This window comes from Rana temporaria, chromosome 3 (genome assembly GCF_905171775.1).
Source record: "Rana temporaria chromosome 3, aRanTem1.1, whole genome shotgun sequence".
Taxonomy (NCBI): domain Eukaryota; kingdom Metazoa; phylum Chordata; class Amphibia; order Anura; family Ranidae; genus Rana; species Rana temporaria.
The window spans coordinates 74347591-74373813 of record NC_053491.1 but is presented as its reverse complement, the minus strand read 5'-3'; the positions used below and the strand labels follow the sequence as shown (position 1 = coordinate 74373813).

The 26223-nt window shown below is 42.8% G+C and overlaps 1 protein-coding gene across 1 annotated transcript in view; it reads right to left on the bottom strand.

Moving 5' to 3' along the window:
• Positions 1-26223, bottom strand: part of LIPC (lipase C, hepatic type) — a 212728-nt gene that overhangs the window by 108739 nt on the left and 77766 nt on the right. The window contains exon 3 of the mRNA XM_040342761.1: positions 21635-21700. Within this exon, the coding sequence (XP_040198695.1) occupies positions 21635-21700 (66 nt within the window). The remainder of the gene's footprint in view (positions 1-21634; positions 21701-26223) is intronic.

Below are 26223 nucleotides of genomic sequence, written 5' to 3'. Positions count from 1 at the left end.
CCACCCACAGTCAAATGGGCAGACGGAGAGAACAAATCAGACGCTTGAACAGTATATCCGCTGCTTTTCCTCTTTCTCTCAGGAAGATTGGGTGTCCCTGCTGCCTTTGGCGAAATTCGCTTACAATAATTCTATTCACTCCGCCACCAAACAGTCCCCCTTTTATGCCAACTACGGGTTTCATCCATTGTTCCTGTCTAATTCTATTCCGGAAAGTACGGTACCCGCCGTCCAGGACACTTTAAGCTTTTTCAACACAAATAACAGGATCCTGCAGGAGACAATGACTAAGACACAGGAACGCAATAAAGAGATCTTTTACAAAGGAAGAAGAGGGGAACTCAATCTAGAACCCGGAACCAAAGTTTATTTGTCCACTCTAAATTTAAGACTTGCATGCCCCACGAAAAAGCTAGGCCCTAAATTTGTGGGCCCCTTTTCTGTCAAAAGAAAGATAAATGAGGTAGCCTACGAACTTGACTTACCAGAAACCTTTCGAATTCATCCAGTCTTCCATGTTGCTCTGCTCAAGCCGGATGTTCCCAACCCCTTTCCGGAACGAGATACTGGTCCCCCAGAACCAGTATTAGTCAATGGGGAGGAAGAATTTGAGGTAGAATCCATCCTTGACTGCAGGAGGAGACGCAACCAAATTCAATTCCTCGTTAAATGGAAGGGGTATGGGCCCGAGGAGAATTCATGGGAACCAGAGGACAACATACATGCTGAAAGACTAATCCAATCATTTAAGGACTCGCATCCACTGGATTAGGGGAGAAACAATATCAAGCAAGTGGACATTGATGGTCAGACTTTAAGGCCAAGGAAGTATGGTTTAGTAAAAAAATATAATTTAATAGCATATAAATAAATTAGACAGGATATACATAAAAGATAAATTCAAAAAAAATTATCACAAATTCATCAACAACAGATGACCACTGTACATTCCTCCGAAGTCGCCAACGCACGTTTCGCCGTGGGGCTTCTTCAGGGCGAGGATGAGGAATATAGAGTTAGCAGAGAGATAGAAACTTATCTGCAATGATACAGTGTGGCATATTAGTCAAACGAAGATATTAATCAAAATACAGAATTAAAATGAAATGAATAAAAGTGTCATAGTGTGTATTTACATGGCTGGTGGTCCCTCGATGGGTGCGTCCACGGGGCATATAAGAAATATACCAGGTCGGAAGGTGAGCTTTAGGCATAAGCTTCCATATATCGAAAATCTGGTTGACAAGAATATATATGTATATATATAGCAGTACTTCAGTAGACTATATGAATTCTTGTTATAGCTGCTGTCAACGCGCAGACACAGATACCATATAAAAAATAATAAAAATAGGAATAAATAATAAGGATGAGAGATAAGACAAAGAAAACACATTAAGAACCTGCATATGTGTATATGCATGCACAAGCCTAAATGCACATATATGCACACACACACACATGAGAAAGAGAGGAAGGGAAGAAGAAAGAAAAAAGAAAAAATGAAAAAAATGATGAAAAAAATGTGTTAAATAAATAATAAAGGGGAAAGAGAATCATGTGAACCAAATACTTTGGATATAACTGCTACATATTTCCTGCGGTGTTAATAAAAAAACGAGACCAAACGGCCACCATAATCACCTTAGGTGAGTCGAAAGAATCAAGACTACAAGTCCAAGAGGTGGGAGATATATATCACAGGAAAGGTTGATACTCAGACTGTAATAAAAAAAAAAAACAAAAAAAAAAAAATATATATATATATAACGAAAGGAGCTATTGAACAGCCTTTAAGGACTGGCATTTGTGATGGAAATAAAGAGTTAATCAAAAACTCCAGATTACCTATTTTTATGAAGTCCTGAGCACACTGGGACAGCAGATGGCAGTATAACAGCAATATGGGGGGGCTTGCATAAAGAAACCCTTTCTGTAGCAGCCTTTGTATGGGGCTTTTGTACAGGCCTGTTGAGATGAAACATTGTGTCTATTTAAAAGGTCATTCTCTAGTGTGGTGAAATTAAGGGAACAAGTTTGGAGTAGAAGAAATGACTTACCCTATAACTGATTGCAGCAATGCGTCTGTGTCCCAGGGTGTACACACGGTAACACAGCGCCATTGCATGAGCATCAGATTTATATAGGCTGTGGGATCACATGGACGTATGACGTGATGACGTCATAGATGCGCGCCGTTTAGATAGTACGGCGCATAAATAAAGATCCCACTACGGCGGACTAATATGGCATATCGCCCAAAACGGCCCACGGAGTCCAGGGCACAAAGCAAAAGTTACACATGCCCAGATAAAAAGCGCACAAAAATAGCCATCACTGCACGACCACCCAATAAGTATTAGGCACACATTAATGAATTAAGATTTTTAGCATGGCTTAGCTGTAACGATTGCCCCCCATTGGAGGGGGGCAATGTCATGAATTACCCCAGCCACTAGATGGCGCTAGCGGTGCATCGGCACGCAGGGCACGCGCAATCGCGGCAATGGCGCTCAGGCACGCGCGTTCGCGGTACCACGGCGGGCGCGGGCACGCGCACCGGCGGCAACGGCGCACAGGCACGCGCAAGCGGCAGTTTGGCGCCAAAACGGGGTACTTAAGGTGTCCTGAGAACCTGGCCTCTTGCTGTCCAGTCTATAGCGTTTCCTGAACCTGCCAGTACCTGTTACCTCTGCTTGATCCAGATCCTGATACCCGGCTTGTTCCTGTTAACCCTGTCTTCCGCCTGCCCTGACCTTTGGCTTGCTCTGACCATCCCTCTGCCTTATCCTTGGTACTCTGCCGCCCGCTTGTTACCGACCCGGCTTGACGACCTCTCTACCATCTTGGCCTTCCTGTGCCTGATCGGCTGGTCCAGCTTCTCTCCGGCTTCTGGGACCCTGCACTGTCTTCTGGGACTTGTTGCTGCCTGATCTTCGGAACACCTTCCTTCCGGTCTGTGACCTGCCAGCCTGCACCTGCCTTCCAAAGACTCTCTCAGATCCTGCAGAAGCATCAACCAGCTCCTGCACAAGCGTCACTCCAGGCGCTTGTGCGACTCTGCCATTCCGTTCCCCCTGTCTACTCTACCAGGGGTCCCGGAATCAGAGGAGTAACGGCTGCCACTTCCTGCACGTCGGGCTCATCCTCCAGGTACGTGACACAGTGTGTCATTGCAAAACAATAGTGATCAAATGGATCTTGGAGTGGAGCTTACTGGCTATCTTCTGTTGTTGGATTTCTATTCCCAAAATCATATTTAAAGTGTTATTAAACCCACAACAGTAAAAGCATTCTGTATATGCAGTAAAACATGCATGTTATACTCACTGTGGAACCTAAGGGGTTAATCCTCCACATTGTGTAAAAAGGCTGCACATGCTCAGTTTTGTGTGTATTGCTAAAGAGTTGTTTTTCCTTGGGAGGGTGCATGTGATCAGCACAGGGCCAATCAGCATTGTCCAGATAGAGGGTCACGGGTCCTGCAGCCATATAGGACAGTTAAGCCGTGTACACACGATCGGTTTGTCCGATGAAAAAAGACAGATGGACTGTTTTCATCTGACAAACTGATCGTGTGTGGGCCCCATCGGTCTTTTTTCTATCGGTGTAAAAAAATAGAACATGTTTTAAATTTTTCCTATGGATAAAAAACGATAGGAAATTCCGATCGTCTGTGTGGAACTCCATCGGAGAAAAATCCACGCATGCTCAGAATCAAGTCGACGCATGCTCGGAATCATTGAACATTATTTTTTTTGGCTCATCGTAGTAGTGTTTTACGTCACCGCGTTTTGACACGGTCGGAATTTAGTCTGATAGTGTGTATGCAAGACTGATGAAAGTCAGCTTCATCGGATATCCGACAAAAAAATCCATCGGATTTGATTCCATCAGAAATCCGATCGTGTGTACAGGGTATTAGAGTAGAATGAATACTCCTCCTACATGTTTAAACCAGACACTGATAGAAATCCCAAGACTGTTATATACTGCTGATGAAAAAAAAAGGTATTTAGATGTTTATATTTACTAACGTAATTGCATTTCCATGTTATGTGTACTGTGGGAGACCAGCTATATTGATTGCAAGGTCTTGGGTTTAGTAACACTTTAAGTAAAACACATTCATCAATTATATTACCTATTGTTTATACCTTCTTGTTAAAGACAATACTTTGTTCAGAATAAATAAATCCTTCTGATCATCAGTTGAAGTAAAGGGCATGTGCTCTGCAGCTCAGGGTCCAGGTATCTAAGCAATGCTAAGAGTGGGTGGGGGGGTTGACATAAATAGGGTCCTTAAATTGACTCCAGCCTCTTTGCTCTACATACAGGTAAACTGGGATCATTTACAGGCTGCAGTACTGCAGAATTCAACCATGACAGGGGCTGCTGCAGAAATTCCTTTAGGTGCCTGGAATAACATTCCCTCCTTTACTGCAGAGACAAAAATCTGACTGAAAATGGGGACACAGACAGCATTTAAAGCCTGGCAGGAGTTTAGACCTTCCCTCATTCTGAGTTTGAGCATATTCTGTGTAAAATGTATTCTGAGGGAAAAGCACATTTCTTTATCGTACACCATGGGACACAGAGCTTACGCTGGCCATACACAATACCAAAAAAATTGGGCGAAAATCGGTCGCTAAGACAGTTCGCTCGTTTTTCAAACAGTTAATGGGCACAAAATCGATAATCGTTGGGACTTTTTTGAGCCGAAAAAACGAAGGAAAGGTTTGGAAATTTTCTGCCGAACGATAAATCGTAAGGTTAATGTGTTTCCCGTCCGAACTTTCTGCACTGGGTATATGTCATAAAAACGAACCAATTTTTTTTTATTTATGTCCACTGAACGATTTATCGGTCATTACATGATGGCACTATCGTTTCCGCTCACGACCGAACGTTCGTTTTTCGAAAGTTCGTTCGGACGATTTTTCGTGGAGTGTATGGCCAGCATTAGTCATTACATAGTGGGTTGTATGGTCACCAGAAGTGATTGGACACTGGCACAACCAATAAGAATAAGTTCCCCTCCATATAACCCCTCCCATACAGGAAGTACCTCAGTTTTTTCACCAGTATCTAAGAAGATTGGACGCAATCAGGATAGTACTAAGGAAGCCCTGCCATAGAGGCCCCTGGGGCAAAAGAGCTATACTTCGGGTCCATCCAAGATGCTTAAATTATTTGCCACAATTGGATGGTATCCGAGACTTGCGCACGAGGTGTCGCCTGTAATGTCTCTCTTTGGAGGACTGGGCTCTAGGGTCCTGGCAGAGTCTTTTACAAGGCCCAGGGAAAAGGCATCCTTTAAGTAGGAACCCATATCCCTGAAGGTTGGCACACAATACCCGTCGTGATGGGTGAAAATAGTTTTTTGTCTGATTTTCAGCAAACCTGCGGCGTGCATCAGGTAAGCAGGAACAACGTGTTGAGAATTTACCTTAAAAACGTTTTTCTTGAAAGTGGGTGTCTTCTCTATTTCCGCCACTAGAGGGAGTAAAGAGTTGAGTTTTTACTCACCAAGATCCAGATAGTGTCAGGTCGGTTTAGACCGCACACTCTCCGCTGCAGAGCTCTGCCATGAGGCGATCAGGTCCTTGTTCCTCACTGCCATAATGCAGGAGAATTCTGCTTCCCTCAAAGATGCCAAATCCCTCGGGGGCGCATGCGTGCACACGGAGGTGCGATTTATGGGGCAAAAGAGAAAAGGGCAGATCGTGGCGCGCCGGCACGTCGTCCACGACGTTGTTTGCAGGCAGAATCACATAAAAGCCTCTCAAAACCTGCAGCTCTCCCCTGATCTGGGACACAGCGACTTGAAAATGGGGAAGTAAGGTCTCTATGTGGTTGGTTAGCTGGGCACCCCCAAGAGAGGACACCCACTGGGCATGAAACTGTGTGTTCAGTTGCATACTGTATGTAATAGGCTTAACTAGCACAGTATATGCTGTTAGTACCTTGGTTTTGTTGCTTGGTAATATGTCTTCCCAAAGAAAAAATACAGGGGTTAAAGAAAGCATCGCCACCTGAGACGAGAGCCTCTAGCCGGGCCCGCTTGGTACTTTCCTCCCAGTAATATATGACACGCCTGTGCAGGATGAGCCATTGACTCCTTCAGGAGCAACAGCCTCGCCTGTAGTGCCTGGGCCTGCATATGTCACTGTGGACTCTTGGCAATAACCCTTAACAGTTTAGAAGGAAGAATCGCTTTGTTAATCGCAAAGTGTTCACAAAAGGACAAAAAGCGAAGCAGAGCTCCTTCTGTTACTTCAGATCTCCCTTCAGACAGGTCTGAAGATGATTAGGATGAGGAGGACATAGCACCATCAGATAAAGATGAGGAGTCAGAAGGTGCTGGGATTTCAGAAGAATCTTTCTCTGCTTCCCAAGTTCTAATAATGCAGATGAAATATTACACTGAAACAGTACGCTCTGTGTTTAAATTACCTTCTTCAGAGTTATCTGATTCACCTATCTCCTCTCTGGGTTTATTGAAATCCCCACAGGCTGCCGGTTCATCCTTTATTGGAGAATCTGATATACGCAGACTGAAATTTACCAAGAAGTGGAGTCTGCCTTCAGTAGATGTGGCTATTTCTTGTGTAAAAGCTTAACCTGTCCTGTGGACAATGCTCAGGTATTTAAGGATCCTTCTGGGAAAAAGTTGGAATCTTTACTAAAGTCTTCCTTTCTCCTGGCAGGCACAGTAACTCAACCTGCCGTGGCGGCAGTGGGTATGTTCTCAGGTCTTAAAAGATCAGGTGAAACAAGGGCTGAAAGACCTGCCTCCAGAGCAGATCCAATTTTGGTAAAATATGGCCAAGGCCTTATGTTTCACAATAGATGCCATCAGGGATTCTTTTCAACAAGCATCTCGCCTTACGCTCCAGCTGGTGCACATGTGCAGAATTCTTTGGCTGAAGCACTGGTCAGCAGAAGCCCCATGCAAAAAGCTGCTGACCAGCTTTCCCTTCCATGGTGAATGCCTTTTTGGGGAGGATTTGGAAAAATATATCCAAAAGATATCAAGCGGCAAGACTACTCTATTGCCGGAGAAGAAGAAAAACAAGCGTCCTTGTTTTAATCGTCTTCTCTCCCCAGCTCCTGGAGCATCTGCCGCTAGGCAGTGGCGACGGCAGTCTCAGACCGCCTCAAAGGCTAAAGACCAGGGCCAGGCTCAGAAAAACAGGAAGCAATGGGGACAAAGAGCTAACAAGCAAAGTCCTAAATCTTCCTTAATGAAGGGGCGCCACTGCTTGGCCGAGTGGGGGGCAGCTTCGGCAGTTTTCAGCGACTTGGCAGACAGAGATCCAGGATAAATGGGTGGTTTTGGCTGTATCCCTGAGGTACAAGCTGGAATTTCGAGAGACCCCACCCAATCAGTTCAGAAGTTCAGGGGTCTCCAAAGATCCAACAAAAAGAGATTCTTTCTTTCGGGGTTTGGATCACTTGCTGTCTCAGGGGGTAATCAAGGAAGTCCCTCCTAAGAGAGTGAGGTGCAGGGTTCTACTCAAACCTCTTTGTGGTTCCAAAACCAAATGGAGACGTCAGATCCATTCTGGACCTAAAGGATCCAAACCAGTTTCTGGACATTCGCCATTTCCGAATGGAAACCATTCGGTCCGTGGTCGCCACCCTACAAGGCAGGGAGTATTTGGCATCCATAGACATCAAGGATGCCTATTTACATGTGCCTATTTATCCCACTCATCAAAGGTTCCTAAGATTTGCGATAGAGCATCGCCACTTTCAGTTTGTGGCTCTACCTTTTGGTTTGGCCACTGCACCCCGGGTGTTTACAAAAGTTCTGGCCCCACTGTTAGCAAACTTGAGGGCACAGGGCATAACGGTGACAACCTATCTAGACGATCTACTTGTGATAGATCAGTCAGTGGCAGGACTAGATCACGCAGTGCTCAAAATGGTGAAATACCTGGAGCATTTAGAATGGATCATAAACCTGCAGAAATCCTCTCTACAAGCCCTAAGAAGGGTAGAGTATTTGGACATGATCATAGACACAGCCCAAAGCAGTGTATTTCTGCCAGAGCCAAAGATCAAGTCCCTAAGGGAATTGATCTACAAAGTCAGGGCGAAGAAAGGACCATCAATTTGCCTTTGCATGAGGCTATTAGGGAAGATGGTGGCCTCCTTTGAGGCTGTTCCCTACGCACAGTTTCATTCGAGACTACTGCAAGGCGGCATTCTGGCTGCTTGGAACAGGGAAAACCGTGCTCTGGATTTTCCCATGCGCCTGTCTCCAAAGTTTCAGTTGGTGGTTGAAAACCAAGAACTTGCGGAAAGGAGGGTCCTTCCTCCCAGTCACCTGGAAGGTGGTGTGAACAGATGCCAGCCTGTTGGGCTGGGGAGCAGTGTTAGAAGAAGCCTCGGCCCATCAATATTCTGGAAATTCGGGCAGTATACTTAACTCTCAGAACCTGGACTCACAGATTACAGGGCCATCCGATTCGGATTCAATCCGACAATGCTACTGCAGTAGCTTATATCAATCACCAAGGAGGCACCCATTGTCGGGATGCTCAGAAAGAGGTGAATCGGATTTTGAGATGGGCAGAAAAACATGTTCCTTGTCTTTCTGTGATCTTCATTCCAGGGGTAGAAAAAAGGCAATCAGACTATCTAAGTCGCCAGCAACTGTCTCCAGTGGTCTCTCCACCCCGATATTTTTCAGGCAATATACCAGAGATGGGGGACCCCGGATGTAGACCTGTTGGCCTCCAGGCTCAACAAGAAGTTGGACAACTTTGTGTCCAGAACGGATGCTCTGACAATCCCTTGGAATCAGTAAAGATGGCGGTAGGAGAACCTTGGGTGCTTCCACTATGGCACAACTTGCTGTCACAAGGTCCAGTGTTCCACCCTTCCTTACAGAAGCTAAGTTTGACGGTCTGGCTAATGAGACCTACATTTTGAAGAAACAAGGACTTTCTGGTCCAGTTCTGTCTATACTCATTAATTCTAGAAAGCCGGCCTCCAAGCTAATGTACTATGGAGTCTGGAAGGCGTATGTTTCCTGGTGCGAATCCAGAGGATGGAATCCTCGAAAGTATGCTTCTCGCTTTTTGCCAATTAGGAGTGGATATGAAATTGGCCCTGAGTACTATCAAGGTTCAAATATCGGCTCTATAAGTCTTTTTTCAGAAACCATTGGCATCTCATTCCATAGTCTTCATTCAGGGAGCACTGCGGATAAATCCACTTGTAAAATCACCCCTGTGTCCCTGGGATCTAAACTTAGTATTATCAGTGCTGCAAAAGCAACCTTTTGAACCTATTCTTTGATTTTCTTAACCACTTCAATACCAGGCCCCTTCCTGCCCAAGCAAATATTTAACTTTCTGCGCTGTCGCTGTTTAAATGACAATTGCGCTTTCGTGCTACACTGTACCCAAACAGAATTTTTATCATTTTGTTCCCACAAATAGAGCTTTCTTTTGGTGGTATTTGATTGCCTCTGGGGTTTTTAATTTTTGCTAAACAAATAAAAAAAGACCGAAAATTTTGAAAAAAAATAAAAGTTTTTATTTTTTTCTGTTTTAAAATTTTGTAAATAAGTACGTTTTCTCCTTCACTGATGGGCACTGATAAGGCGGCACTGACGGGCACTGATAAGGCAGCACCGATGAGGCGGCACCAATGAGGTGGCACTGATATGCTGCACTGATGGGCACTGGTAGGCGGCACTGTTGGGTGGCACTGAGATGCAGCACTGATGGGCATTGATAGGCGGCACTGATGGGCACTCATGGGTGGCACTGGTGGGCACTGATAGGCGACACTGATGGGCACTGAAAGGCTGCACTGGGTGGCATTGATAGGCGGCACTGCTGGGTACTGATAGGCAGCATTGCTGGGCACTGATGGGCATCGATACATGGCACTGATGGGTATTAATAGGCACAGACATGCGGCACTGATATGCAGCACTGATGAGTATCCCTGGTGGCACTGGCAGGGATTTTGAGTGGGCACTGTTCGGCAGCTGCCTGGGCATTGATTGGCAGCTGCCTTGGCACAGATTGGCATTCCATGGTGGTATAGGGGGCATACCTGGTGGTCCAGTGTGGATGCCCATCCCTGGTGGTCCTGGTCGACATGCTGGAGGTCCTGTGTTGTGATCCGAGGGGGGGCTGCGCTGATAAACTATCAGCACATACCCCCCCTGCCAGAAGAGCAGGCGATCAGCTCTCCTCTACTCACGTCTGTCAGACGCGAGTGAGAAAAAGCTGATCAGCGGCTCTTCTTGTTTACATTGTGATCAGCTGTGATTGGACACGGCTGATCACGTGGTAAAGAGCCTCCGGAGGCTCTTTACCGAAATCGGTGTAGCAGTGTGTCAGACTCACACACCGCACCACCGATCGCCGCGATGCACGCCCCCCGGGCACGCAACGGCTGTTATCCTGCAGGACATCAATAGACGTCCAGTCAGGATAATGAAACCACTTCCTGAATGTCAATTTACTATTGACCGGGCGGGAAGTGGTTAAGCAAGAAATTTCCCTTCCTGATTGCGATCTCTTCTGCTAGAAGGGTATAAGAGTTAGCAGCTTATCTTGTAGAACCCTATTTAATTTGTCACAAAGACAAAATTGTTCTACGCCCTCACCCTACCTTCCTTCCAAAGGTGGTATCAGCGTTTCATTTAAATCAAGACATTGTTTTGCCTTCCTTTTTTTCCTGAACCGCGAACAGCGGCCAGCCGTCATCAAAATCCACCATTGCTAGGTGGATTCGTAAAGTAATTATTGAAGCTTATGGTTTGATGAACAGGATTCCTCCTTTTTCTTTTCTTTTTTTTTTTAAGGTGCACTCGACCAGGGCAATAAGTGCTTTGTGGGCAGTGCATCACCAGGCTTCGATGGCTCAGATCTGTAAAGCTGCAACGTGGTCTTGAGTCCATACATTTACCAAATTCTATCAAATAGATGCAAAAGGCCATGAGGATTCAGTCTTCGGGCGTAGTGTGCTGCAGGCAGCGGTCTAGGGCTTCTTGTCTGTTGGTGGCCTGTTTGATCTGTGTCTCCCACCCTTCATATTGAGCATTGCTCTGGGAAGTCCCACTATGTAATGACTAAGCTCTGTGTCCCGTAGTGTACGATAAAGAAAGTATTTTTAATAACAGCTTACCTGTAAAATCCTTTTCTTTGAGTACACCGCAGGACACAGAAGTCCCCCCCTTCTATGGAATTCTTACTGCTTTGCTACAAAAACTGAGGTACTTCCTGTATGGGAGGGGTTATATGGAGGGGAACTTATTCTCATTGGTTATGTCAGTGTCCAATCACCTCTGGTGACCATACAACCCACTATGTATTGACTAAGCTCTGTGTCCTGTGGTGTACTCAAAAAAAGGATTTTACAGGTAAGATGTTATTAATAATCCTACAATTTTTTGGGTGGCATTGATGGGTACATGGTAGCATAGTACAACATAAAGGCTACAGTCATTCACATAGAAATGAAGCAATAAAAATCGGACACTGGGGAGGAGTGATGGGATCAAGGCGAATCCTGCAAGTTTGAAATTTGGGGTCCATGAAAATTGTTGTGCAGATTCACCCAGGGGAATGTTTTAAACCATAACACATACCTTTAAACTTTGTCCAGTAGGCTTAAAGGCCCAATAAGGGGCCTTTGGATAAGCCAGTCCCCTCACTACAAATGTGGCGCATAGAGCAGCCATAATGTCAGTAAATTGGAAGCTGACAAACTGCATAGGGAGAGATTAAGGTCAGTAAAGAAACTACTTTAATTCTGATTGCCAGCTATTTTGGAATCAACACATTTGCAGATTTATTGTTGTTTTTTTTATTGGGAGCTTTCTTGTCTTTCAGTAAATTTTTTTGATGATTTAAGGTTAGCTGCCACTTTTAGCTGCTGTCTCAAACCCAAACGTATGAGGCAGAAAAAAGGGAAAATCATAGTGCAGGATCCTTTTATTAATTCAAACCATGAAAAGAAGTTGAACACTTACAAAACATACAGTACAGTAGGTGCTTTCCAAGTACTAAGGGCTAAATACAGTATCTCACAAAAGTGAGCACACCCTTCACATGTTTATAAATATTTCATTATATCTTTTCATGTAACAGCACTGAAGAAATGCCACTTTGCTACAATGTAAAGTAGTGAGTGTACAGCTTGTATAACAGTGTACATTTGCTGTCCCCTCAAAATAACTCAACACACAGCCATTAATGTCTAAACCCCTGGCAACAAAAGTGCGTACACCCCTAAGTGAAAATGTCCAAATTGGGTTCAATTAGCCATTTCCCCTCCCTGGTGTCATGTGACTCATTAGTGTTACAAGGTCTCAGGAGTGAATGGGGAGCAGGTGTGTTAAATTTGGTACAAAACAAGTAAAAAATGCGCAGTAAAGCCAACGCTTCAGGCATCAAATAAGCACCATATGTACACACAAGATGGGCAGTGTCAGCAAGCAATAAATTACAAGGTCTGACAAGAGGGGTAAAAGAGTCTGTAAAGTTTGATGGAGGTACACACTGTCAGGGCTGCCATCAGAGGGGAACAGAAACCATGTTCCAATTCTATAAAAAACAACAAGGGAAGAGGCGCCTCTGGGTGTAGTAGTTTAAAACACAATTTTATATAAGCACAGGTAATGGTCACCCACAGGTGACAGGTAGGCATGTAAAAAGTTCCCAGGGAGGGAAGGGTGTCATCCGGCCGTCGCTCACTTCCTGGTCCTGCTGGAGCGCTGTGTGGTGAGGTTATATTTCCATCACTGGTGAAGAAAGGAGATCCTCAAACTGAGGCTTGGAACGCTGGTGGACAGCAGGCAGAGGATGATGACATCACCGGGTGTGCAGCGCGTTTCCGAGTGGTCAGGCAGCGTGTGACGCGGCTGCTGCACTCCTTTCTCAAGCTGTTGGACGAGGAGCATGGAGCTAGATTTACGTGGCAGAGGTGGGGAGGAGACAGGGCGGAACGAAAGGGGAATGGGAGGAGTGATGCTGTACCTTAAATTTGGTGTTATTGCTCTCACTCCCTCATACTGATCTCTGAGGATCTGAAAAAAAAGAATTGTTGCTCTACAAAAAGATGGCATAGGCTATAAGAAAATTGCCAAGACCCTGAAACTGAGCTGCAGCAAGGTGGCCAAGACGATACAGCGGTTTAACAGGACAGGTTCCACTCAGAACAGGCCTCATCATGGTCGACCAAAGAAGTTGAGTGCACGTGCTTAGCATCATATCCAGAGGTTGTCTTTGGGAAATAGACATATGAGTGCTGGCAACATTGCTGCAGAGGTTTAAGGGGTGGGGGGGTCTGTCTGTCAGTGCAGTGGTCTGCACTGCTGTTGTACCAGAAGGAAGCCTCTTCTAAAGATGATGAACAAGAAAGTCTACAAACAGTTTGCTGAAGACAAGCAGACTATAGACATGGATTACTGGAACCATGTCCTGTGGTCTGATCTAACCCAGATGCCGTTGTATCTTGTTTTGAGGATTCAAAACAAAGATACGATGTGGGAAATTTGAAAGTACGCCGGCGTATCAGTAGATACGCCGGCGTACTCTCTTTGTGGATCTGCCCCGGAGTGTGCAAGATGTCACCTACCACGGGCTGACTTCGAGCACATAATGTGGTCTTGTCCAGGCATCAGTAGATATTGGAGACAGGTTTTGTATATATTATCAGAGGTGGTGGGAGAATGCGTCCCATTTACTCCAGAAGTATGTCTATTGGGGTTAATCGAGAGTCAGAGGTGGAATGTATATGCTAAGACTTGTTTACAAGAAACTTTATTTATAGCCTGTAAACAAATTGTACTTGGATGGATGCAACCTATGCCTCCTTAGAAGGGACAATGGCTTGGGGCGGTAAATCAAATACTTCCATATGAGAAACTATTGTACGAGCATAGAGGAACACCCCAGAAATATTATAGAATTTGGGATGAGTGGTTGAACTTAGGGTCAATTCTCAGTGGTGAATAAGTACAAGAGGGGCACAAATAGAAGGAAATTCTTATTATTGGAAGTCAGTCAAAAGGGGGGGGGGGTGGGCGCTGCAACCAGGGTAACAGGGTAGTTTGTCTTTATTGTTTTGTTTTCATTTTTGCTATTTGTTGTTTTTTCTTTTTCGAGGTGGAATGTAATGTATAATGACACTTTTTTTCTGTTGATGTGGTTGTATTTATGAAATGGGAAAAGATTTAATGAAGAAACGTAATAATAATATTGACGGATGTAAATGTAGACATATGAAAGAATAAAATAAAAACGTATTAAAAAAAAAAAAAAAGCGTACCTTTCTGGTTATACCTCTTCCCATCTCACGCCTCTATAGTGTCACAGATATTGACATTTTGGCAGAACCATTCTGGTAGCTCCAATTCTTGTTTAACCTGGGAGTCCTTTAAAGCATATTTAAAGGGTCTGTTCATTTTGTAAATTGCTGCTCTTAAGAAAACCTTTCGCTCCCTGAGAGACCAAACTGCACAGCTGGTGAGTCGGTTAGGCCTTGTACACACGGTCGGACCAAACCGATGAGACTGGTCCGTCGGTTTGTTTTCAGCGGTTCACCTCTGAAGTGGCCTGACGGCCTGATGTGTGTACACACCATCAGTCCGAAATCAGAGCGGGTCAGAACGCGGTGACGTAAAACACACGACATGCTGAATAAAACGAAGTTCAATGCTTCCAAGCATGCGTCGACTTGATTCTGAGCATGCGCAGGTTTTGAACCGATGCTTTTCTGTACTAACCATCGCTTTGGTCCAATCGCCCAGCGGTCCAGCGGTTCGGTTTTGAAGCATGTTTAGAAATTTTGGACCGAAGGAAACCAGACCGCTAGCCTATACACACGGTCGGTTTGGTCCGATGAAACTGAACTTCGGTTCATTCTCAGCGGACCAAACCGACCGTGTGTACGAGGCCTTAGAGGCTGAGTTTATAGCTAGCCCTATCTGATGGTACTAGAGAAGCGTGGATTTCTGCACAAGAAGCTTTAAACCGAGTGGATGCTTGGGCTGCAGACATTGCAGTGGGTTCCAGCAGATTGAAGGAAAGGCAGTTGTGTTCATTGTCTTCAAGCACAATTCTACCTGTCTCTGGCTATTGTTAAAGCCCAAAACAAGAAACTGTGTGGAGAAAAAATAATTACAGCTTCTAGAAAAAAGGACCTGCTTCAGCTTGCACCTTGGAAAAATAATGGCTTGTACCAGCTGTTTTTTTTATTTCAGTAGATTGTTTTAATCTCGGTTAGAATCCAATGAGTGAATAACTGCCTAGAACTTTTTTTTAAAGTCGACAAATCTGTTTGGTGTAAATTCAACTCATAAAACAATGATGGGATTCCAATTTTAAAGTGTCCATTGTAATACTTTACTTAGCATTTCTAAATAATACGTAAAACCGCAAAGCATTTGTTTAAAATGTTACAATAGCTAAGGAATCTGCATACAGCTAATTCCATTTCTGCTTAGTATTTTCACAAAGGCAGCTGATTAAATTAGATCTTTCCAAAGAGCGAGATTGTTCAGTGCAATAGTCTCGGGTTTATCAATTAATTATAAGTATGCCAGCAATGTTATCTCTTTTATAAATGGACTTGCATCACTGCTCTATAAAACTCTGTTGCAATGTTTCAATAATTCTGAATCTATCCATGAAAAATACACTCTTGAATTACTAATTTCACACAATTATTTTTTTGACTGTACCGTTATCACTTTAGCATTTAATATGTATTATACAGTATGTGTTTTATTTGGTGAGTAGTGAATTGTTTAGGAAATAGAATACACCACATTTCATGTAATCTTCTTTCATTTTGGCTCTTCTGAATACAGTTTTGCCTTTTTCTCCACTGTACATTTATTTTCCTGTAGTGCTAGCGTTCTTTTACCAAGAGCAATTACCTGCATGTAAGAAACTTTATGATTGATGACTGAAGCAGCTCCATTCCCGGGACTGGCTGTTACTAATCCCATCTAGATTTTAAACCAATTGAAATAAAAACTACATTGGTTAACATTCCTCTTCTAACTCCAGAGGGTCAGAAAACACACAAGAAAACAATACACGCTGGGGCCCTTAAGAATGAATATTATATTGTTACTTTCTTTCAATATACTGTACACTGAAGAGTAATTCCCTTCTTTCCTTTACCAGACTGAATTTCATTGCATGATAGGTCTCTGAAGTCCTTTTTATCGCACGAGAAAAATAAAAAGGAAATTGAATGTAATTTGTATTGTCGCTGCCAAATCTTTCCAGACAAGAAGTCCAAAGAGAGATGGGTACTTTGGTAAAAAAAAAGCAGCCCAGGGATTGGGCCATTTAGCTAACAGCTGTTCTCGCCCTAAACTCTGCCTTCAAATTGTACCAGATCCCATAAATGTAGATTTAGAGAAACAAAAGGGATGTGATAATAAATGTTGGGATTCAGAGAACTGGAACATGCTCATCATGAGAATCATATACTGTAATGCTGCGTACACACACACAAAAATATATATTTTTTTTAATTGGTCATTAAAAACGACCGTGTGTAGGCTCCAGAGCATTTTTCTTGACGTGAAAAATGGTCATTAAAAATTTAGAACATGCTCTATTTTTTCTCGTCTTTTTTCACGTCGTGAAAAATGGTCGTGTGTAGGCTTTAACGACGGAAGAAAAAAAACGTGCATGCTCAGAAGCAGGTTATGCAAAGGGAAATTTGAATAATCAACCCAAAGGGTGTCACCAATCGAATGGAACTTCCCCCTTATAGTGCCATCCTACGTGTTGTACGTCACCGCCCTTTGCTCGAGCATTTTTTTTCACGATCGTGTGTATGCAAGGCAGGCATGAACGTTGTTTTTTCCATGACATTAAAAACGGTCGTGTGTACGCGGCATTAGACTGGCAAACTATAGAGGGTGCCGCTGCATATTTTGGATTACAGATGAGCAGACACAATAAATAAACAATAGAATACAATTTAAAAATATGGAAATTGTTTGATTTTGTGCTGCAATATTTTGTAATTAGCATTTTGTTTCTTGTGATGTATATGGAATAATCCTGAGCATGTCAAAAGCTTCAGAAACTGTGTTACGCCTTTCTGTGTGAATACTTTCAGGGTAATGTAACAGGTTTGATGATTAGCCCACCCCCTCTGGTTAGCAGTGAACATGTGACTCCACTTTTCCTCTCACGATGCAGCTCTGGATGCCTAAGCAGCCAACCCCCAAGCCCGAAATATGTTGATTGGGGATGAAGGGGGGTTCTTAACCTCCTGTAATTTCTCAATTGGTGTAACAAATTACATGAGAGGAGGTGTGCACTATGCAGAAAATTACAACTCTGCATGGATCTTCCCTCCATCTTCAGCAAATAGTTTTTAAACAAAATAGCCTATGCATGGCCTGATCCAGCATCTGTAAACACTGCAGGCCTATTCAGTAAAACTTAGTAATGCTGGCCAGTCAATGTAATTAATACCTTCCAAATAATAAGAGCACATTTAGGAAAAACATACTTTTTAAAAATGTTGATCTCCCACCATGTATAGTACATAGTATAGTTACCATATTACTGTTTACTGTGCGATTAGCAACAATTTATGCTTTTGGCAGATCAATTTACATCCCCTTGTTGGTGACACTTATATAAATTAATAATTCACAAATGAGACAAAATGGCATGTTAAATGAATACATAAACAAAAATGTTCATCTTATAGTCCATTGTAAAAACATCCACTGTGTGACCACTGGTAAATCGCCACCTCTAAGTAGTGCACTATTTCATGGAGACAATCGTGCCATTGACATGTGTTTTCTGTGATCCACACCACCTTAGACACATACTGCCACTCACTGTAGCTCGCTCCAGACCACCTTTCCTCACTCGGTAGTAGCTCAGAGACAGATTCTACTCTCTTCAAACCTCCACTCCTCACCCAATAAATAGCTCAGAAACAAAAGGCAGACATGCACTTCATAGCGCAAATAGGCTTACATTTATTTAAAAGTTTAAAACATGTAGTCAAATTACAACTCACATTTGTTGGTGCCCAAGCCGGCACCCAGCAGTGTCTGGTATATCCCCGGCAGCCTCCTTCCAGCATTTAGGTTCAGCGTGTGTTCCAGCAAATGGATACTCTGTCACTCGGATGTGACGTCACTGACCACGTAAGAAGGGGTTACGTGGTCAGTGACATCACATCCGAGTGACGTAGTATCCGGTGCAGGGATCTGCCAATGCAGAGATCAAAATGTAGCACTGTGAGTGAACCACAGATGAGATTATAGGAAACTCTAGGATTGGAGCAAACAGAGCTAGAAGTAATGGTAAGCCAATATCTGGCAGGCTCCTTTTGACCTAAGAGGGCCTTATCTATAGCTTTCACAGGAGCTGCCTGTATTGCTCCATAGCATCCAAACTTAAACTATCCAGTTGTCATTTTCTAACAATTACCATCATATCATTTACAACAAATGCCAGCCCCTCACAAAGCTAACTTTCTTTCTTTCTTTCTTTCTTTCTTTCTTTCTTTCTTTCTTTCTTTCTTTCTTTCTTTCTTTCTTTCTTTCTTTCTTTCTTTCTTTCTTTCTTTCTTTCTTTCTTTCTTTCTTTCTTTCTTTCTTTCCCCATCAACACAAACAGTGTTGATGTGGCAATCCATTATGTTGGGCCATTGTCTTCTCCTGGCAGGGGGGTGGGGGATTGTGCCGGCGGAAGCCGTTCTGGCCAGGAGAAAACCGTGATTATCGCTAGAGAATTGGGCAGATTGGTTATACTCAAGTTGATCAATCAAGCAATTTGGTACATTCAGCCTGCCTACTAATGGTTTGAATTTCGGCTGGTTCCTAAAACATGTATGGCCAGCCTTAGACATAGATGAATTAATCTATAGATACCTGGTGCATTGTCGGTCTTTGACATTGCTACAGACTGCAGAGAGTCTATTTTCAATAAACATACATTGTCATTGAGAAAATAGGATCAGAAGAAGGCAGGCAGAGCTTGGAAATACTGTATATAAACGAAAGTGTCTGCTCATATGCACCCATACATTACATATTACACATAGTTAGCTAGTTATATAGTTAATCAGGTTGAAAAAAGTCCATCTAGTTTAAGCAATAGAAAAAATAAACACAAGATAAATTGAAAACTTCTATATGCACAATCCTTTACTCACAGTTGATCCAGAGAAAGGAAAAAAAAATCATTGTCAAATTTGCTCTAGCAGGGGACAATTAAATTCCTTCCTGATCCCCCAGAAGGTAATTGAATATTCCCTGGATCAACAATCTCTGGTGTTGTTACATATACATGTTAATATCCAGTTATATTTTTTGCATTAAGGAATACATCCAGCTCTTATATAAAACAGTACACTGAGATGGCCAGAACTAGTCCTTGAGGGATGTAATCTTTAAAACAAAAATAACAAACTTTAATGAGATTATTTACATTCAGCTGATCTTTTTTTCATGAGTTTACAAAAAAATATTTTTAAAAAGCTATAAAAAAAGGATTTTATACTGACAAGTAATAGGTCAAGCTGGAACAACCAGCAGGTAAGTATAATGCAACAAAGTTGCATATGGTACCAATCGGCAAGAAAAGAGTGCAGGTGGTGACAACACAAGATCTCTTGCCTCTCTGAGTTTAATTTCACTGTGCACTTCGTTAATCTCTGTCTTTGTTGCATGGTAAGATTATTTACTGTATATTATATGCTGACAAATGGCGCCAGAGAAACTTTTAGTCTTCATGTACAATGGTCGATTTCCCAGCCAGTGTAAACACACTGCTTTATCCCCCATTAAATTAGCATATGCAGACAGACATTAAGTCCCAAATGCAGGTATCATGCATTCTGGACAATAAGTCTGTATGCATGTGCTACTTTACATTAATTAAGGCACATAGCTGTATAGAGCCACCTTCACCCATTCATGTCTATGTGCAGCTGTACACAGCTCCAAGACATCCCAGACATTAGAAATATGCAGTGTATTTACGCTGCATGGGCAAAGGCACTCACGTGCATGAAGCCCTAAACTAGCAGAAACAATCAAAGGTGCTTGTATATAGGCTAGTTGTTTTCTTAGGTTCAAATAAGGATTTAAATACTCTTAGGCCGTGTACACACGGGCAAACATGTACGATGAAACCGGTCCGCCGGACCGTTTTCACCGTACATGTCTGCCCGGGGCTTTCTGTACGATGGCTGTACTAACCATCGTACAGAAATCCGCGCGTAAACAATACGCGGGGCGTGTCCGCGGTGTCGCCGCGTCGATGACGTGGTGACGTGGGCGGGCCTGCCAGTTAAATGCTTCCACGCATGCGTCGAAGTCATTCGACGCATGCGAGGGATGGCGGGCGCTCGGACATGTACGGTAGGTCTGTACAGATGACCGAACATGTCCGAGCGGGCAGGATTCCAGCGGACTGTTTTAAAACAAGTCCAGAAATATTTGCCCGCTGGGAAAAGGCCCGGCTTGCAAATGTTTGCTGGAATCCTGCACGCTCAGGCCTACACACGACCGAACATGTCTGCTGAAACTGGCCCGCGGACCAGTTTCAGCAGACATGTTTGGTCGTGTGTACGGGGCCTTACATTAAAAATACACTAGCACACATTTACTAAAACTAGAGATGCAAAATCTGGTCAGCTGTGCATGGTTGCCAATCAGCTTCTAACTTCAGCTTGTTCAACTAAGCTTTGACAATAAGCCCACGTTCAAATCATCGGCTATTTGCGGCACTGCACCGATTCCCAAAAGTAGTTCCTGTACTACTTTTGAAAATTATTGATTTCTGGTGCCCTCGGATGGTAATCAACACCCTTAATAATGAATATCCCACGTTCTAATACTATGTGAATAAAGAACAATTAAGGAGAAATGGACTTTGTAGGCACATAAATAAAAAAATATACAAAATGTAATGTTTCACAAAAAATACATCTAAAATATACATAAAAAATATTTAAATAAATAATCCCATAAATACTACAGCTCAGGGCTAACCCGGATTCTGTCAGATGTCCTGTGACGTCCCTCTGCTTTTTCAGGCTCTCTCCCAGGTCATGCAAAGTGGACTAGAGATGTCAGTCTAGGACAGTGTTTCTCAACTCCAGTCCTCAAGGCACACCAACAGGTCATGTTTTCAGGATTTCCCTCAGATGAAATGGCTGTGGTAATTACTAAGGCAGCGAAACTGATTAAATCCCCTGTGCAAAATAATGGAAAGCCTGAAAACATGACCTGTTGGGGCGCCTTGAGGACTGGAGTTGAGAAACACTGGTCTAGGATATGATCTGCCCATGTTGATGGGTGGATCAGATCCTTGACTGACAGCTCCACTGCCCTGGGGAGGGGGGGGGGGGCCTGGAACAGCTAAGGTGATGTCACAGAACGCATGATCCTCTTTGGCTTAGCCCCAACCTGGTCCATGATAAAGACGAAAAAAAAAAAGTTTTGTGCCCCTCTTTACACAAAACGAAAAAAGATATTTGTTGAAAAAATATTAAATTGCTTCACATGTCATCTGCTGCCTGCTGGTGTGCCCCATAATTTAGAAGCAGCACTACTGTCAGGGTTTAGAATCACTTTAATTGCAAGAATTACCTTCAGCAAATTGACTTTTCCTCTGGTTCTGTAATGGATTTTTCTTATTATTATCAGTAGAGTCACCTGCAAACACAAAGGATAGGAGGTTTTATTGCAATAAAAAGTTTACATACTAAAACTGCAAATCCTAAATCAACAACAAATATAAACAGACAAAATATATTGACCCTTCCGTGTATTTTAGCTGCAGATTATACCTTCTCTTATGATTTTAAAAAGAAAACTAATGTCGCGTACACACGATCGGACTTTCGCCTGGCCAAATCTCATCGGAACATGTTCTATATCTAAACTCCGATGGAATTCATCGGAATTTACGATGAAAAAACTCAGATGGGGGCTACACACGATCGGAATATCCGATGGAAAAAGTCCATCTGACTTTTTCCATCGGAAATTCCAATCGTGTGTACAAGGCATTACAGTCATGTGAAAAGGTAAGTATAACCCAGTGAAATTTTTAAAATATTAAACTAGGAAAACATTAGATATTTAAGAAATACCTACAAATTAAGGTGATACATGACATGGCATGATACATTAATTCACATAATCTAAATTAACAAACAGGCAGATTCTTTTTATTCTGATAATGGAACCCAACAAGTTCTGGGGCTCTGTAAAAGTCGAGTGCATAAGGAACAGGATTAATGGCCAGGTCTCCCTTGTGGTAGCAGAGATTTATCTGCATATGGTTCTTTGGAAAACACAGATTTGTCATGTGGAAAAGATAAGTACACCCCTTAAAGTGGTTGTAAAGGCTGAAAACCTTCAGTGTGCTGCTCCCCCCAGAGCACCCCCAAAATACTCACCTGATCCTCATCCCAATGCAGCTATGTGCATGGGAGCCTTGGCTGTCCCGAGTCTTTCACTCCTCTCTCACTCCTTAATGAGGAGAGAGTAGGGGCGGGGTAGAGTCATGACTCCATGTGCTCGGGAGCAAGCAGGCACCAGTGCCCCCATAGCAAGCGGATTTCTATCGCAGGCACTGGTCAAGAGGGAGGAGCCAGGAGCACCGGTGGGAGACCCGAAAAGAGGAGGATAAGTAGGACATGTTTGTTATACTTTTTTTTTTAAAGAATAACTAAACCTTTAACCACTTAAGTACCCCTTCACGTCGATATACGTCGGCAAAATGGCACGGCTGGGCACAATTACGTACATGTATGTGTCTCTTTAAGCCTAGCCGTGGGGTTGCGAGCTCCGTGACCGCGGACCCGATCGCCGGCGGTGTCAAAATTGTCCGAAGTGTCCGCCATAATGTCGCAGTCACGAAAAAATCGCCGATCGCAGCCATTAGTAGTAAAAAAAATGTATTAATAAAAATGCAATAAAACAATCCCCTATTTTGTAAACGCTATAAATTTTACGCAGACCATTTGAAAAATGCTTATTGCGATTTTTTTTACCAAAAATAGGTAGAAGAATACTTATCAGCCTAAACTGAGGCAAAAAAAAAAAAAAGTTTTATATATTTTTGGGGGCTATTTATTATAGCAAAAAGTAAAAAATTGTCGCTCTATTTTTGTTTATAGCGCAAAAAATAAAAACCGCAGAGGTTATCGAATACCACCAAAAGAAAGCTCTATTTGTGGGGAAAAAAGGACGCCAATTTTGTTTGGGAGCCACGTAGCACGACCTTGCAATTGTCAGTTAAAACGACGCAGTGCCGAATCGCAAAAAGGGGCAAGGTCCTTAACCTGCATAATGGTCCGGGTCTTAAGTGGTTAATATCACTTTAATTTAGACATTTCCAACAAATCTAAATTGTGGACACATATCGAACCTTATAACACAGAGCTTAAAATCAATGCGTTTCAAGATCACAGGGTATGTGCGGTAGCAGAGGTCTGTCCGCAGTGTCCAGTTTCAAATCACAATTATATCTGTGAACAATCATAACAATCATATAAACAATCATAACATATATATAAATAATATAAATAATATAATAAACATAAATATAAACTAAGCAAAGAAAAAAAAAAAAAAAAGAAAAAAAAACTAAAAGTTTTTCCGACCCATAATTATCATAATGTTCCAAAGAGGAGATATTTTCTCCCTTGCCCTCCTCTTTAGCACGTTATGATATTCATGGGACAGAAAATATATACATATGGCTTTTGTTCTTTTTTTGCTTAGTTTGTATTTATATTTACTGTATATTATTTAATCTATCTTTTAATAATATGTTATAATTATTCACAGATATAATTGTAATTTCATATTGGACATGATGAGCTAGCCTCTGCTTCACAGTAAATCCTGACACCAAGAGAAACACAGTGACAGGAGAGGGATCTCAGCTCTGTTTCAGTGTGAAGGGGGTATGTTGCTTCCCTCCAATCAGCTCTCAGCGCTCTCCTTACTGGGCTCTACAGAGTGTAACTTCAGCTCTATGCCCCTTTTATTCTAAACTCACACAAGCTTAAAAAACTTGACTTTTAAAAGATGTAGAGAAGAGAAGACTGCAGAGAAACAGCTACAACTTATGTAGGAGGATTTGTTTAATCTCTGGGTATCACCTAATGCCAATCACTTCACCACATCCAACAGGATTCAAATCAGGGCTTTGACTATGCTAGTCCATAACCCTCTATTTTGTTCATTTTTTAACCATTCCTCTATGGATGGATTTGCTATTGCACTATAGGTCATTATCATTATCATGTTGAAAGACTCATTTGCGGTTCAACCTCAACTTTAAAGTCAAAGTTGAATCAGAAAGTGAACTGGCCACACATATTCCTCAAGCATGTTGGGCCCCAACTTTGACATTTCCACCACTATGCTTTATGAGGATCCTCTCCTCAAATGCTGTCTGTTATTTGTACCTTACATGTGTCCTGTTACTGTGGACAAACAACCCAATCATTGATTGATTTATCAGACTAAAATATATTGTCATGGAAAGCCTGTATGCCTGCAGAGTCATTTTTCTGCCATACTCTCAAGCCATGTACAGACAATCAGTTTGTCTGATGAAAACGGACCGATGGACAATTTTCATCGGGCAAACCGATCGTGTGTGGGCCCCATCGGTTTGTTTTCCATCGGTGAAAAAAAAATAGAACATGTTTTTAAATTTTCCTATGGAAAAAAAACTGATAGAAAAAAAATGATCGTCTGTGTGGAACTCAATCAGGGAAAAATCCATGCATGCTCAGAATCAAGTCGACGCATGCTCGGAAGCTTTGAACTTCATTTTTCTCAGCACGTCGTAGTGTTTTACGTCACCGCGTTCTGACACGGTCAAATTTTTGACTGATGGTGTGTAGGCAAGACTGATGAAAGTCGGCTTCTTCGAATATCCGACGAAAAAATCCATCGGATTAGATTCCATCAGATATCCGATCGTGTGTACTGGGCATCATAAAGGTTAAATTGGTCTGTCTGACTGTAGATGCATGCAGCAAATGTTGCAAAAGATACATGCTGGTTCACTGATTAAACTTTTCCATTTCTTTTAGTATCAGCTTTCAGATTTTGGACTGAATTTGCTGCGCCTGCCAGGTCTTAAACAAGTTAGCAGTGATTTGAAATCACTTCGATTTTTTCCAGTGGGATGATTGATTTCCCTTGCCAGACTCATAGCCACTCACAACGTTCTTTCTGTGAGCCTTAGGCCCCTTTCACACTGGCGCGGGAGGCGCGGTAGCGGTATATAAAAATAGCGGCGCTATACCATCGGAATTGCTGCGGGATTCGGCCACTATCGGTGTGGTATTAACCCCCGCTAGCGGCCGATAAAGGGTTAATAGGAGTGTTTCCTGATTGAATTAATGCACCTGAACATTTTCCTGTTACACTTCCAACTCTTCAATCTTTTCTTTTATTTCTCTATCAAGTTCTACAAATAAATCTAAGAAAAAGAAGTCTAAAGTGTGGACATTGAACTTTCTCAACTCTCATCTACTACCCAGCGAGAAGATAGAGGTAACATGCCGCCCAAAAATAACCAGCAGCTCCTTTGGGGGTAGTGCTACATACGAATGAGAAGGATGACAATGTTTTTGCTGCTGATAGATTTGGGCATCTATTTTAAAAGGCCCCAGTGTCACATACCAAAGTATTTTCTATAATGAGCATACATTCTCCTGACCATGCCCAACATACTGTATTTCTAAGCCCAGACACTAATTCAGTTAAATATTACGTTTGATGCATGGGAACATTTGAGTTTTGCCAGATCCAGCCGTGCATCAATATTTTTTCCATTGTCAAGAACCATATAGTCTATCTATCAGGGTTTTTTTTAGTGGGAATGCAGGTCGGGCACCTCCAGCACTAATTGTATGTAATGGCAAGGGGTGCTGGGGGGGGGGTTCATGGTCTATTGATACTGGCTGCTGGGGATCTATTGTCACTGGAGGGTATCTATTTTAGCGCTGGTTCTATTGTTGTTGGGGATGTCTACTGTTGCAGGTGGGGGATCTATTGTGCCTGGGGTGGGTCTTATGTTGCTGGGGGGTTGCTGGGAGGTCAGTTGCTAGGAGGGCTTTGCTGTTGAGGGAGGGGTCTATTGTTGTTGGCTGCTGGAGGGTCTGTTGTGGCTGACTGCGGGGAGATTTGTCGTTGCTACCAGG